The sequence below is a fragment of the Hypomesus transpacificus genome, chromosome 6 (genome assembly GCF_021917145.1).
Source record: "Hypomesus transpacificus isolate Combined female chromosome 6, fHypTra1, whole genome shotgun sequence".
NCBI lineage: Eukaryota > Metazoa > Chordata > Actinopteri > Osmeriformes > Osmeridae > Hypomesus > Hypomesus transpacificus.
In genome coordinates this window covers 5,624,332-5,637,617 of record NC_061065.1, presented here as the reverse complement: position 1 = coordinate 5,637,617, position 13,286 = coordinate 5,624,332, and the positions used below count along the sequence as shown (strand labels likewise).

Here is a 13,286-nt window from a genome sequence, read left to right as displayed (position 1 = left end):
CCCGGCCGTGCCTTGGGCAAGGCACTTCACCCTACTTGCCTCGGGGAGGATGTCTCTGTACTTACTGTTAGTCGTTCTGGATAAGAGCGTCTGCTAAATGACTAAATGTCTTGCCGACATCAATTGAAAAAATGCTGCGTTGCTTATAGATTTGTTATTATGTCTGAATGTAAGCTATGCTTATTTTAGCATTTAGGCTGCATAGACAGAATCCAAGGGCTTTATGACCCAGTGGATGAAACCACTCAGTGGGAGAGATGAGAGGGAGAGGGCCAGTGTGATATCTCACAGTGTTCTGCAGTGCGTTCAGTATAAAACCAGTGAGATGCCTCGCCCGCGCCGAACTTCTTAAGTGCCGCACAACTAACGCTGGACTGAAAGCGACATGACAAGGTGATGTTTTTTTTTACCACTTTCAGCGCGTTTATAATTTGTCAATTCACTTTTATCGTGAAAATGTATGCCAGTAAATATTGGTAGAATAGTTTTTTGGAACAATTGTTCTTCCTCAGAACTGTTGCAGAAACCATAAATGTAAAATAATGGAAAGTCACGTCAAAAAGGATATTTCAGAGACAACTGAAAAACATTTATTCGTTTAATTTTTGGAAAATCAACGTGCATCAAATGGACACAAATGACGATGGAGCGGTGTATGATTTTAAGAAGATGACAAAAAATGCAACGTTTTATGTTGGATAAGCAATCAGCTTTTGAAGCTAGATGACATCTATCAAGCGCATCGAGGGATGGAGCACTCTAGTCACTTAAAGCCAACATCTGTTGTTTATGGAGAGTTTTTTAATATTTCAACCAACGATACAAATCGGACTTTAACGTCGAAAGACGAGAAAGAGTCTAGTTTGGCTTTCCAAGTGGGTTTAGCTGTTACGTTATCTCTACTAACTTTTGCAACGACTTTATCAAATGCGTTTGTTATTGCAACTATATATAAATCTAGAAAACTGCACACCCCTGCAAACTTTCTGATTGCTTCTCTTGCTCTTACAGACCTTCTTGTGTCCATATTAGTGATGCCAATAAGTGCACTGTACACGGTGTGCCAATCCTGGACCCTGGGTCAAATTATTTGTGATATTTGGTTGTCATCAGACATAACGTGCTGCACCGCTTCTATTCTTCACCTGTGTGTGATTGCTCTGGACCGTTACTGGGCAATAACAGATGCTGTTGAATACTCCAAGAAGCGCACTCCAGCGCGCGCTGCGGGAATGATCGCCACAGCCTGGGTTATTGCGATCTCTATATCTCTTCCGCCCTTCTTCTGGCGTCAGGTCAAAGCGGAGGAGGTAACCAGTTGCAACGTGAACACTGACCATATTTTCTATACAATTTACTCAACTTTTGGAGCGTTCTATATTCCCACATTGCTACTTATAGCCCTTTACGGCCGGATCTATGTGGAAGCCAGAAAGAGAATTTTGAAACAGTCGCCTTCCAAACCTGGAAAAAGACTGACCTCAGCACATTTGATTACAAACTCGCCAGGTTCAGTTGCATCGACTTCATCGCTTAACTACGGAACTAACGACAATTGCTCTTGTGACACTACATCCACTGCTAATTTAAACCAGGTGAAAGTCACCGTGTCTGACGCGCTTCTAGAAAAAAAGAGGATATCTGCAGCCAGAGAGAGAAAAGCTACAAAAACATTAGGAATAATTCTCGGTGCCTACATCGTATGTTGGCTCCCGTTTTTCATTTACACGTTATTAGTTCCTGTTTGTGAGTCATGTTTTCATCCAGAATTATTTGACATATTCACATGGCTCGGTTACCTGAACTCTTTAATTAACCCTATTATTTACACCATGTCAAATGAAGATTTCAAAAAAGCTTTCCATAAACTCATTCGCTTTAAATGTTGCAGATCCTGAAAGTGGTAATATCAAATAGTTAAAAAGAGGTGTATTCGATATAAAAGTTGATAAATCACTCAACATCTATTATGTAGAGGATGCATGCTTTTTTATAGTAAAAAATACTGTGGTTTTACTGAAGTAGCCAATGGTCATAGCCTTTAATTAACATGGTAATTTGGCAGCACCAAATTTATAAGAATGTATTCTTGTGTTTCACTGCCATTATGTAAAATGTCCAACATGCTTGGCCTGTGTCTGTTATGCTGTTGCATTTGTTGATATGCAATTATCCGCCAAATCCTTTCTCCAAACAATTGATCTCCTCCTTTAATGGTTGAAATAGTGCGGTAGCTGCAGCTGGTTCGGCATAACTAATGGATTTGCCGAAGTGGAAGGCCAATCCTCTGAAAAACAGCACACGTATTTTCGTGCCTAAGACCTCTTGATTAAAAAAAATCAGATGTGCCTGCTTTCTAGAGACAAGGATGACATTTAGCTAAACAGATAGAGATCATGTGTGGGTACTAACACTCATAATTGTCATGTAAATAGTCTTTACATTGTGAGTAATGTTTACTCAAATTGGACTCCATACAAAGCTCAATGTATCTGTATGCATTGTAAAGTGTATGTACAGTGTGTGTACATTATTTATGTCATATTTGTTATATTTTGTTATTGATCTTGACCTGTGTATGCAATCAAACCATTGCAAGCCCACGGGGCATCACAAAATACGGTTTGTATAATTACACTAAATTGTCAATTATACCACAGATTAAACAGAGCCTATTGTGAAACAATTCACATATCACCACCCACCATCATTTTTAAAGCTTTCAAATTGTCCATAGAGTACATTCCATTACCGGTCTGCGTGTACTATCATGCGAAGAAATAATACATACTTAATATGAGTCTATTACTATTGAGAGAAGCCAGTACAATGCAATAGAGCTGAGCCAAAACAATTCAGTTGGAGCTCAACCGCTGCGAGGTACAGTGAAGAGCCTGACATTAACCATAAAGTTCAAGTAGTTTTAGGAAAATTTACCGTTATTAAGTTTGTGTGTTCTCTGTTTGTGAAAAAGAAAAGTATGATCATTTGGTTTCATATGGTACATTCAGGGTTTACGGTCGGGCCCACTGAATGGGAACGATGCTTCATCAAAGATAGCTTTTGCTGTATTATAAAGCTTCTCTGCACAATGCACTGTAATTTATCTGGCTCTGTGGGTTGAATCCTAACCCCATCAGAGCACTGATCACTGCTGCTGTTGTGGAATACAATAAATAAAAGGTCTACGGAATATTGAGGGTATGGACATTTTCCTTCAGAAGAAAAGGGGGACAAACTGTTTCAGTGGAATGTACATATCAAATGTGACAGTAATACATTTCCAATTAGAGCTGATATTTTGATGGCAGCAAAGGGTAAATGTTTGTTATTGAGTTGTGCTGGTAATAATGTGTAGCACAAATAGCTTGGAGTCAGAGAGAGATATGCGGTGAGCATATCTTAGTCTTTCCTGGATCAGATTACATTGACATCCTGCATTATGATAAAAAGACAGTAACATTTCCCTTGATGGCACTGTTGCCGTGCAATCAAATTTTTATATGTAATTTCATTCTTACACAGACACATAATGAATATCCTGCTTTCCATCTGAGATTGATGAGGCCCAAATTCAAGACTACTGTTTCCATGGTTCCTTGCTGTATTGCATGGCAGCTCTGCAGGCACAGTACTGTCTTTCTGAAGAAGAAGAGAAAAAAGCACATGGCTGCCATACAGATCTAGAGAGATGGATGAGAGCGATGGATGAGAGCGATGGATGAGACCTATGGATGAGACCGATGGATGAGAGCGATGGATGAGAGCGATGGATGAGAGCGATGGATGAGAGCGATGGATGAGAGCGATGGATGAGAACGATGGATGAGAGCGATGGATGAGAGCGATGGATGAGAGCGATCTGTGGTGTCACCGTCTCTCAGTGATGGAGGGACAGATGGCTGATCTTCTCCAGCTTCAGTGCTGGAGCTTAGGAGACATGCCAGTCAACCTCTCTCAGTGTTTCCTGAATGACGTGACACTTACACCCACACTCCCCCAGTCCAGTCCAGTTTCCTCCATTGTACTGAACTCATCATTCCCTGCTAAGCGATGCATGATGACAGTTATCTATCCTGAATGCAACTCTATACTCTTCTTGTGTTGCCAAAACCTTACACTTCAGCTGTTGGCCTAAATGTAATCATACAGTCTTAATTACAGTATGTAACAGATGCATGTTATGCTTTTCAGCCCATCGCCTAAATGACGAGTCAGAAATTGAATAATCAAGCCCGTGATTACAAAGAATCCATCATCTTTGTTGCTTTGGGAGATGGGAACAAGTAGAAGTTTTCCACAGTTGGATTCTACGTGAGAAGAGCAGTGTGAAACTGATCGCCGTGCTAGAGTTCAACTCTGCCAGGAAGTTATGAATTTCCACTTCACATCGATGCGTGAGTTCCTCAGGCAGCTGAGAAGGGTGTGAACCCTGAGATCACAAGCCCAGCTTCATAGCCTCTTGCTGTAGGTAGGCTATCCTATCCACAGCATTCAGCGTCTTGACTTCAGTAGTGAGAGATTGGGATGTGATGGAGGAACTATCTAGCCTAACTAGAAGTCCTGCTGTTTTTACTCTTACGTTTTCTGAAGAGACAGCAGTGCTGATGTGCTGAGGGATACAGAGATGAATTCATATGAATAATTATTCATACGAATCATTAGAAATCAATATCAAACTGTGTAGCCTAAGCAACATGATCCATCTGCAAGTTAGTGACCACAATTACATGTTAATGTTCTATACCAATTTGACCGCAGAACAGATAGCACTTATCTGGTCCACCTGAGTAGCCCCCTCTTTGCAGTAATGACAGGTCCAACCTAATTAATGATCAAAAAAAATTGAAGCTCATATGTGCAACTCATCATCTAAACAGGCCACTCCATACCTGCTGCCACAGCCCTCACAGCAGGGCAAACATTTCAACTCTCCTATCCTCCTGTTCTGCTTCTGCAATCGGACGCCTTAGATTGCTGAGCTAACCGTCAGAAGACATCAGTGTCTTCTTATGCGAAGCCTCTTTTTATGTTTACATCAAATATTCAGCTGTGGATGGCTCATCGTGCACCACCAACACACGTATTAATTTCAGCTCAATTCCAGCAGCAACTTGGACAGAAGGGGAAAACACCTTTTGATGCTGTAGGTTTACGGCACAAAACAGAACTTGTTTGCTTGTGTTTGATTGTGCCACATTCTTTGTTTCTCCATCTCCTGCTCTCTCTTGCTCCCTCTCACTCACTCACTCACTCACTCACTCTCTCCGTCTCTCTCTCTCTCTCTCTCTCTCTCTCTCTCTCTCTCTCTCTCTCTCTCTCTCTCTGTCTCTCTGTCTCTCTCTCTCTCTTTCTCTCTCTCTATCTCCTGCTCTCTCTTGCTCCCTCTCACTCTCTCTGTCTCTCATTGTCTCTCTCTCTCTATTCCTTCTTTGTGTCTGCTGTTAATTCTAAGCATTGGATGCCCCAGTCACTTTGAGCGATGACACAAAACATAGCACATAAATGAAGCCAGGACACCAAGGCTAATGGGAGAGTGGACATGAAGATGCTAGCCCAGCTGGATGGAAACTGGGTTGCTCAAATACCCAGACTGCTAAGTTTAAACATCCTCCCATCCCTATGTTTTTGTAACAAGACCCTCGACAGTAACACACACAGTATATTCATCTGGCAAATAGAGCCCCTACCAAGGCAGCGACAGTAGCCTACGATGTCTCATAAAGCCTCTCTTGAAGCACGGATGAGCTCAAGTAGGCTGTCAAGTCCCCCTTGGCCTCCTGATTTCTGCAGCGGCCATAAAACCACATTGTTTCTCATAATTACCAGGCCTGTTTAAATGGGGGGTGCTTGATGTAATGCCATTAAAGAGAGAAATCCCAAGTGTGGAAGCTAAATGAACTCTGTTTCCGTGTGTGTGGAGCTGATGAAAACAGAAAGACAAGTGAGCCTCAGGCAACCAGCAAGCTTTGTGATTATTTATTTACGTTCTGTATCAAGGGGGGAGCCAGGCTGTGTTGCTGTGCAGTGCTGACAAACAGGGAGTTAGTGACCTCTGTCTATCTCTTTCACATGCATGACCTGTGTCTGACATGGGGATACAGGGTACTGCTGTCATAGCTATTTGACATGACTCCATGAGGGGAATTCAATGTCCGTTGGAAACACAAAGAAAGAGAAAACTCAAATATAATTTATGTACTTGAAAAGCATGTTCAGATCGCTCAGATTCAAATGACTGTATTCCAAAGGGTGGCGTGACGTTTACAGAATCAAGAAGATTTACCTTGAAAAACAACACAATCCCTTCCAACAAGGATGGCATTTTAGAAAATCATGAATATGACATGAGCACACTTACACCAGTGACATGGAGAATTGAATGCCCAGAAGATGATGTTGAAGCTAGAGGTCTTCTATCATTTATGGGGAGATTTGTATAGCAGCGTTTCAGAGAACTCTAAATTGTAATACAAACCACTCAAGGTGAAATTATTGGTATGATGATGGCTATAAATGCTTTGTGATGTATTCCTTGAAAAACTCATCTGAATAGCCTGACACTTGTTTTATTTGCTGAAATGTCATCTCATTCTGTCTGTACACAGCTGAATTTGGCCTCTTCTTCTATTACGCTGCTCCTGGTGAAATTCAAATATCTACCTCTCTGACCTCAATATTTGATGATGGCTCAATAACATGCTTTTCCACTGCAATTTTTACTCATGCCTACAAATGATGAAAGCGACAAATGCAGAGACCAGAGATGTAATGTTTTATGTAAAGACCCTTTTCCCAGTCTCCACGACACCAATGATTGTGTGTAATAAACATCCTCTACCTTGGAACTTTATTTCTGTTGTCGATTGAAGTTAAGAATCATTTGCAGATTGGAACATCCAATCATTCCTCTCCAAGTAGCTGTATGGCAGTTAGTATTTTTTGGGCGATTTTTTTCTCTCAAAGATATGGTTTCCTTGGAAGTCAATATCTCCTGGGAGATTTGGGCTGGTCCAGGGTGGCAGTGTCCCAGTCCTTTACAGGTGCTGGCCTGGAATAAGAAGCAGGAGCTGAGGTACGTCTCTGCATAATGCACCCCGCCTCACGAAGGAAAACCGGGGTGTTTGAGTGGCCTGGGCCAGAGATAAGGGATCTCACTAAATGTCAAGATATAGCTGTCTGAACCCAGCTTCCGAAATCACATAGTAAGAAGGGTTTTTGCATGATATAGTTTCACATCTTTAAATGAACCTGGTCTTCCGGTAGGCTACAGTTTCAATTGGTGCACCAGATTTAGTGTATTATCCAAGCCTAATTGTTTTCAATGGCATTATTATCCTAGGCATTAATCCCTGTGACTTTGAAAATGACCCGATTATTCCTTGTTGGATTTCCGAGATGGTGATGATTCAAAATGCAGTATTCCTCATCACACCTTAGATATCTACTTCAATATGCAGTCTTGATTCAGGAATTGACTGCATCATTATCTTTTGAAGGGGCATTGATGAGCTGAATTGATTAAGTCATGATTCCTCGACACCACTTGTTTATGATCCCAGAGAGAAAGGTTGAACTGTTTGTCAAGAAGGATTTTTTTCTAGTCATAAATTTCATGATTCCAAAAGGGTATATTATTGAATTGGGATCCCAAGGTCTTTTTTGTTGATAACCTCCATAATAACTTCTAAACCATTGCATTTCACAGTAAGGAATGTAACTATGAACTAAATTAGTGTGTAACTTTCACTAGATAAACATGTCTTACACTTTTGTTATCCTTCTTATTGCACCTACATTGCCAATTTATCTTACATTAAGGTGGTCATGTTTGACTTGTAGATTTGTCGGATTCACTCCAACATAGATGACGCAAGAAACATTGAATAAGTGCAGCTAGTTCAGGCAGGGCAATCGGGCAGCGCATGTCATTCATTTATCAGGGACGTAAGGCGTCTTACTCCACCTTCCTTTACTCCACCCACTACCACACCCATGTTACTGTAACAGCGCATATATATTGGGCCACGTCCAATAAGGCGTCTTTAAAATACGCGCGGATAGACACACACACGCACACACTCAGCCATTTGTTGTATGATCAGTGCTGCTGCCACCCTCCACCATCCCCTTCTCCCCCATGCTGTTTGTATGTTCTGTCCACCAGGGGGATTATATCTCTATTGCTCCCTGCCTCATATGTCATGTATGTATGTGTTGCATCGAGGAGGCAGGGAGTGCTTCCCTTAGATCATCCACTCCGCCAAATTAAATCTACATGTCCATGTCATGTAACAATAAATGCTCGAATCAAATACGTTATTGTCTTGACTGAAATGTTTTTGTCAATTGTTTAGTTCTCAAGCGTTCTGACACTAATGTACTGACTGAGTACTTCAGAGCCGTACCAAACCAGTCAGTTTATTCTCAAGTGTCTCATGTTCCATCGTGGCCTAGTCTGAATGTGTTCAACTTGCAATCGGACCAGTTCAGTCCATACGTGAATGTTTGTCCACACAAAACTCATCACCAAAACACTAATGACATGTTTTTAGAGGGATCTGACTTGGGCTTGTATCCATGTGTATACACTCCTGGCCCTCTCTTCTACTATCACCGTGGTAACCTACAAGAGGAAGAGGTTTAGGTTGATTGGTTCCATTTAATACACAATGCCATTATTTGTGAACAACTAAAATATAAGGTCGTTTTAGATATTCAAGTTTGCTGTATTATTTGTATTCCTGTCGCACAGCTGTTTGATTGGATGTCATGGATTGCATCTTGTAGTATGGGAGGATAGCTTCTGTAGTAACTAAGGGAAGATTACATGATGTTCTACTGCAAGGAAAGAGGCGGAAATATTCCCTCTTTATTTTTAAGCAGAGATATCTACACTGTCCTCCAGCATTTGTACAAGGCTACAATGTTTCTGCTAGTCTTTAATTTTCTGTCTCATGCAAATATAGTACCAGTCAGCTGAAACAGAAATTAAATCATAAATTGCGCTTCAGTGCTATGAAAGAATGTAATTTAATTAACTGCCCCATGCCTATGCTGCACAATTGCATCTCTGATATTAGAAAGGAAGGGTAGAGGTATCAATATTTCAGAGCGAGGCCACATTTCTAGCATACAGATGAATTTGGGCAGCAAACACTCATTAGTGTGGCAAACAAGACCATGCCCTTGCCTGTCAATGAAAGTCAGGCATGATGGGTCCAACGCTAAAGAATATGAAAGTCAACTTTGATCACGATTCATTTCAACGGGCTGTCGTTTTGTAAATAAGGATGTTTGAAATGTGTGAAACGATGTATAGGCCTAAACATATTTTAATACATTGTTTTTTTTGAAGGTTGCATCAGGCGCTCACTTGCTAAACTGCTTTGTTGCTTGCGGCGATATTAGGATTTTTCAATGATACCTCTTCGACACTGCAACCTCTGAATATCAATGTTTTCCACACCTCTGATCCGATAAATGTTTTAAAGCTCCTGATTAAAACATGGAAATATCAAGACTTTAAACATAATTTTTGGTGCAATGGCTTACGTTTTCTAACATTGAGGCACCTTGACAGATCAAACAACCATAAAGTAGCCAATATTTGATATTTCTTCAGTATTTTAACTCAGACAGCAGATGTAGCCTTATGAGTTACAGTGGTGACTGCGACGTTGGTTGTTAGGCTATACTTTTTGATGATTGCAAAGCAGAGGTTACCTGGCAAATGGGTTGTTAAAACAGAGAAAGGAGAACATTTTGAACTGCTCTGATTCTACTTTGTAAAAGGTGTGGTAAAACGAATGCCAGAGTTCACTGAATGCCTTGTTCTTATCTGTGCTGACCACTCCACCCAGAGAATGCTCCTGAGATTGGTTTCTCATCAAGCACTCTTGCAGCAATTTGGAGGGCTGTGATAGCGAAATCGTGAGAATTATGAATTAAATTAACTGATGTTGTCATGATGAAATTACACTTAGTGTTTTTTTTTAAGTAACCTACTAAATACTTAATTTCAAATATAAATATTTTAATTATCGATATTACATTAATTATTTAATGACACTTTTTATGACACCATTACAGGGATGATGTGCTTGGTTGAGTTTCTCATTATTATTCACTGTTCTCCAGAGCAGCATCACCAATTTGAGGATCTGAATAAATCTGTATTAGAAAACAACACATCCATATTTCAGGCCATATTAGAATATTGTGCAAAAGTATTTCAAAGGCTATCTAATTGCAATATTCCTCTCCTCGGTACAGGGGTATACACAATTTTGAGATTGTGTAAACAATGTAAGACGACACTAATGCTAAACAGAATGGATCAGGGCTTCACAACTTGGCAAAAAACAAAACCCTTTGATCTCCCTCTATATAACACTCAGAACTGGCTGCAGACCAGAGTTGTTGGCTAGTGCAGCTAATGTTTATCAAGGACACTTAGCTATTTGGCTTATCACAGAAGAATGTATTCAAATTCAGTGTTCAAGGCCGGTAAATTGTATCATTCAATTAGTTATAGTGAAACAGCGTTCTCGTACAAGAGTGGAGACGTGTTTTGTCCGGGCTGAATTCTAGTTTGACCAATGTCATAGGAGTTCAGTTGCTGCGCCGCTTTCAACTGGTCACTAAAGTAAAGTAGGCCAGACTAGGCGAGGGTTAGGGTTCCTCCTATGGTTACGTTAAACTCCGCCCCCAGAGGAGCTGCGATTACTCTCACTGACAGAATGCAAAGTGCTGGAGATGAATCATAGTGACCAGCACTCCTCAGCTTATCCCCCATGATCGCAGCAGTCAGAAGATGAGTTATTAATGCTAAGCTTAAACACACCAGAGAGCTGCACCAGGGGGGGCTCTGACAGATACAGCCGGTGTCTCTATCTCCTGATACATTATCACCTGTACAAGGGTGATTTATGGAGCCACGTTCAGTTTCTGAGGCTGTTCCAACCCTTTACCACACAGAAGGGATGTGTTCCATCTGAGGGAAGCTACTAGAACTCAATTCGCAATGACACCCTGCAGACTCTGAACAAAACTTTTTTTTAGAGACAAAACGAAGGATCTGCAAAACATTATTACATTTTGTCAAATATAGAAATACAACAAAGCATTATTTTGAAGCTTTGTGATTAGATCTTTTCTGGACGGTGAACTCAGCTTCCTCATAAAAGTTCTGTCTTTTTTTCTTTTTACCCTTCTGTTAGCTGTGGCTTAACCCTCTGACTTCATAACTGAGTGATTTTCAGAGGTGCAAGCTGTGAAGTGGAGGGCTGTACGTGGGGAAAGTACCAAACACCCTTTCAGTCTCGGATTTGTTGGTCCTGTCAAGACAAAAATCGTTTTACCTGAATAGAAATGACTCCATTTGTGAGTTGGGCTACATATTTAACAGGATCTGTTGAGGCATGAAATAGTAAGGAGTGGGATCAAAATAATAAATAATAATTTAATACAGACAGAGCTATTCTTGCTATTTCATTTTATTTAACATCTTCTCAGGTTAGACTTTAAATTATGCATCTCTGTTCCTTTGCAAGTTTAAATAGCTGCTATTCAGCTTGAGATATTTAGAGGAGTCTAAGAGTAAAACTGCTGTGAAAGCGAATGGAGGTCAGAGTCAAGGCACAGGCTTCTGGACCTGGGCTGACAGTATCTGTGACGCTGAAGGAAGTGCTACACAAATTCAGGGTCTAAAAACTGACATTTCTCTCTCCAATTCAGAGGGAATATGCTATCATCCATATTCTAATCAAACTGCCTTTCTCATCCAGGTCTAAATAGATATGAAATTGAATGAACTGACAGAGGGCTAATTTACACGTAGCTCATTTCATTCCGCCTCTCAAGAAATGAAGAACCAACAGATGATAATGCAAACCCATTATGACAACCACGCTGCCTAGCTTCACATTATCGGTTCCTTAACAGGATACTAAATGCATTTTTGGGGGGCTTTTCAACTCAATGGGTATGATAGTGGCCTTTATCATTTCAAAGATTGAAATTATACACAGTGGTTATATGCCTGCTCTCATTCCGATTAAAGCATTTCAATTAAGTTTGCCACATTTTTTACAATTCATCCCCCTCAATTTACCCCTTTGTGAATTAAATCCCTTGGACTGCACCCAGGTTTTCTATTAGAAAAATGCAATATTTGCCCGAGGCAGTTGTGGTTGCAAAACATAGGCGTTAGTTTGAGGATGAAGCAGTCTGTCATGTGTGTCATGTGTGTGTGTCTGTGTGTCTGTGTGTCTGTGTGTCTGTGTCTGTGGTGTGTGTCTGTGGTGTGTGACTGTGTGGTGTGTGTCTGTGTGGTGTGTCTGTGTGGTGTGTGTCTGTGGTGTGTGTCTGTGGTGTGTGACTGTGTGGTGTGTGTCTGTGTGGTGTGTGACTGTGGTGTGTGTCTGTGTGGTGTGTGTCTGTGGTGTGTGTCTGTGTGGTGTGTGTCTGTGGTGTGTGTCTGTGTGGTGTGTGACTGTGTGGTGTGTGTCTGTGTGGTGTGTGACTGTGGTGTGTGTCTGTGTGGTGTGTGTCTGTGGTGTGTGTCTGTGTGGTGTGTGACTGTGTGGTGTGTGTCTGTGGTGTGTGTCTGTGTGGTGTGTGTCTGAGTGGTGTGTGACTGTGTGGTGTGTGTCTGTGGTGTGTGTCTGTGGTGTGTGTCTGTGGTGTGTGTCTGTGGTGTGTGTCTGTGTGGTGTGTGTCTGAGTGGTGTGTGACTGTGTGGTGTGTGTCTGTGGTGTGTGTCTGTGGTGTGTGTCTGTGTGGTGTGTGACTGTGTGGTGTGTGTCTGTGGTGTGTGTCTGTGGTGTGTGTCTGTGGTGTGTGTGTCTGTGGTGTGTGTCTGTGGTGTGTGTCTGTGGTGTGTGTCTGTGTGGTGTGTGTCTGAGTGGTGTGTGACTGTGTGGTGTGTGTCTGTGGTGTGTGTCTGTGGTGTGTGTCTGTGTGGTGTGTGACTGTGGTGTGTGTGTCTGTGTGGTGTGTGTCTGTGGTGTGTGTCTGTGTGGTGTGTGTCTGTGTGGTGTGTGACTGTGTGGTGTGTGTCTGTGTGGTGTGTGACTGTGTGGTGTGTGTCTGTGTGGTGTGTGTCTGTGGTGTGTGTCTGTGGTGTGTGTCTGTGGTGTGTGTCTGTGTGGTGTGTGTCTGTGGTGTGTGTCTGTGTGGTGTGTGTCTGTGTGGTGTGTGTCTGTGGTGTGTGTCTGTGGTGTGTGTCTGTGTGGTGTGTGTCTGTGGTGTGTGACTGTGTGTCTGTGTCTGTGGTGTGTGTG

At 41.6% G+C, this 13,286-nt stretch overlaps 1 protein-coding gene across 1 annotated transcript; it reads left to right on the top strand.

Moving 5' to 3' along the window:
- Nucleotides 1-333: 333 nt before the first annotated feature.
- On the top strand, nucleotides 334-3,101 carry LOC124468881 (5-hydroxytryptamine receptor 1B-like). Its single transcript, XM_047021903.1, has one exon. The coding sequence runs from the start codon at nucleotides 750-752 to the stop codon at nucleotides 1,896-1,898; it is 1,149 nt and encodes a 382-aa protein (XP_046877859.1). The 5' UTR covers nucleotides 334-749; the 3' UTR covers nucleotides 1,899-3,101.
- Nucleotides 3,102-13,286: the final 10,185 nt, after the last annotated feature.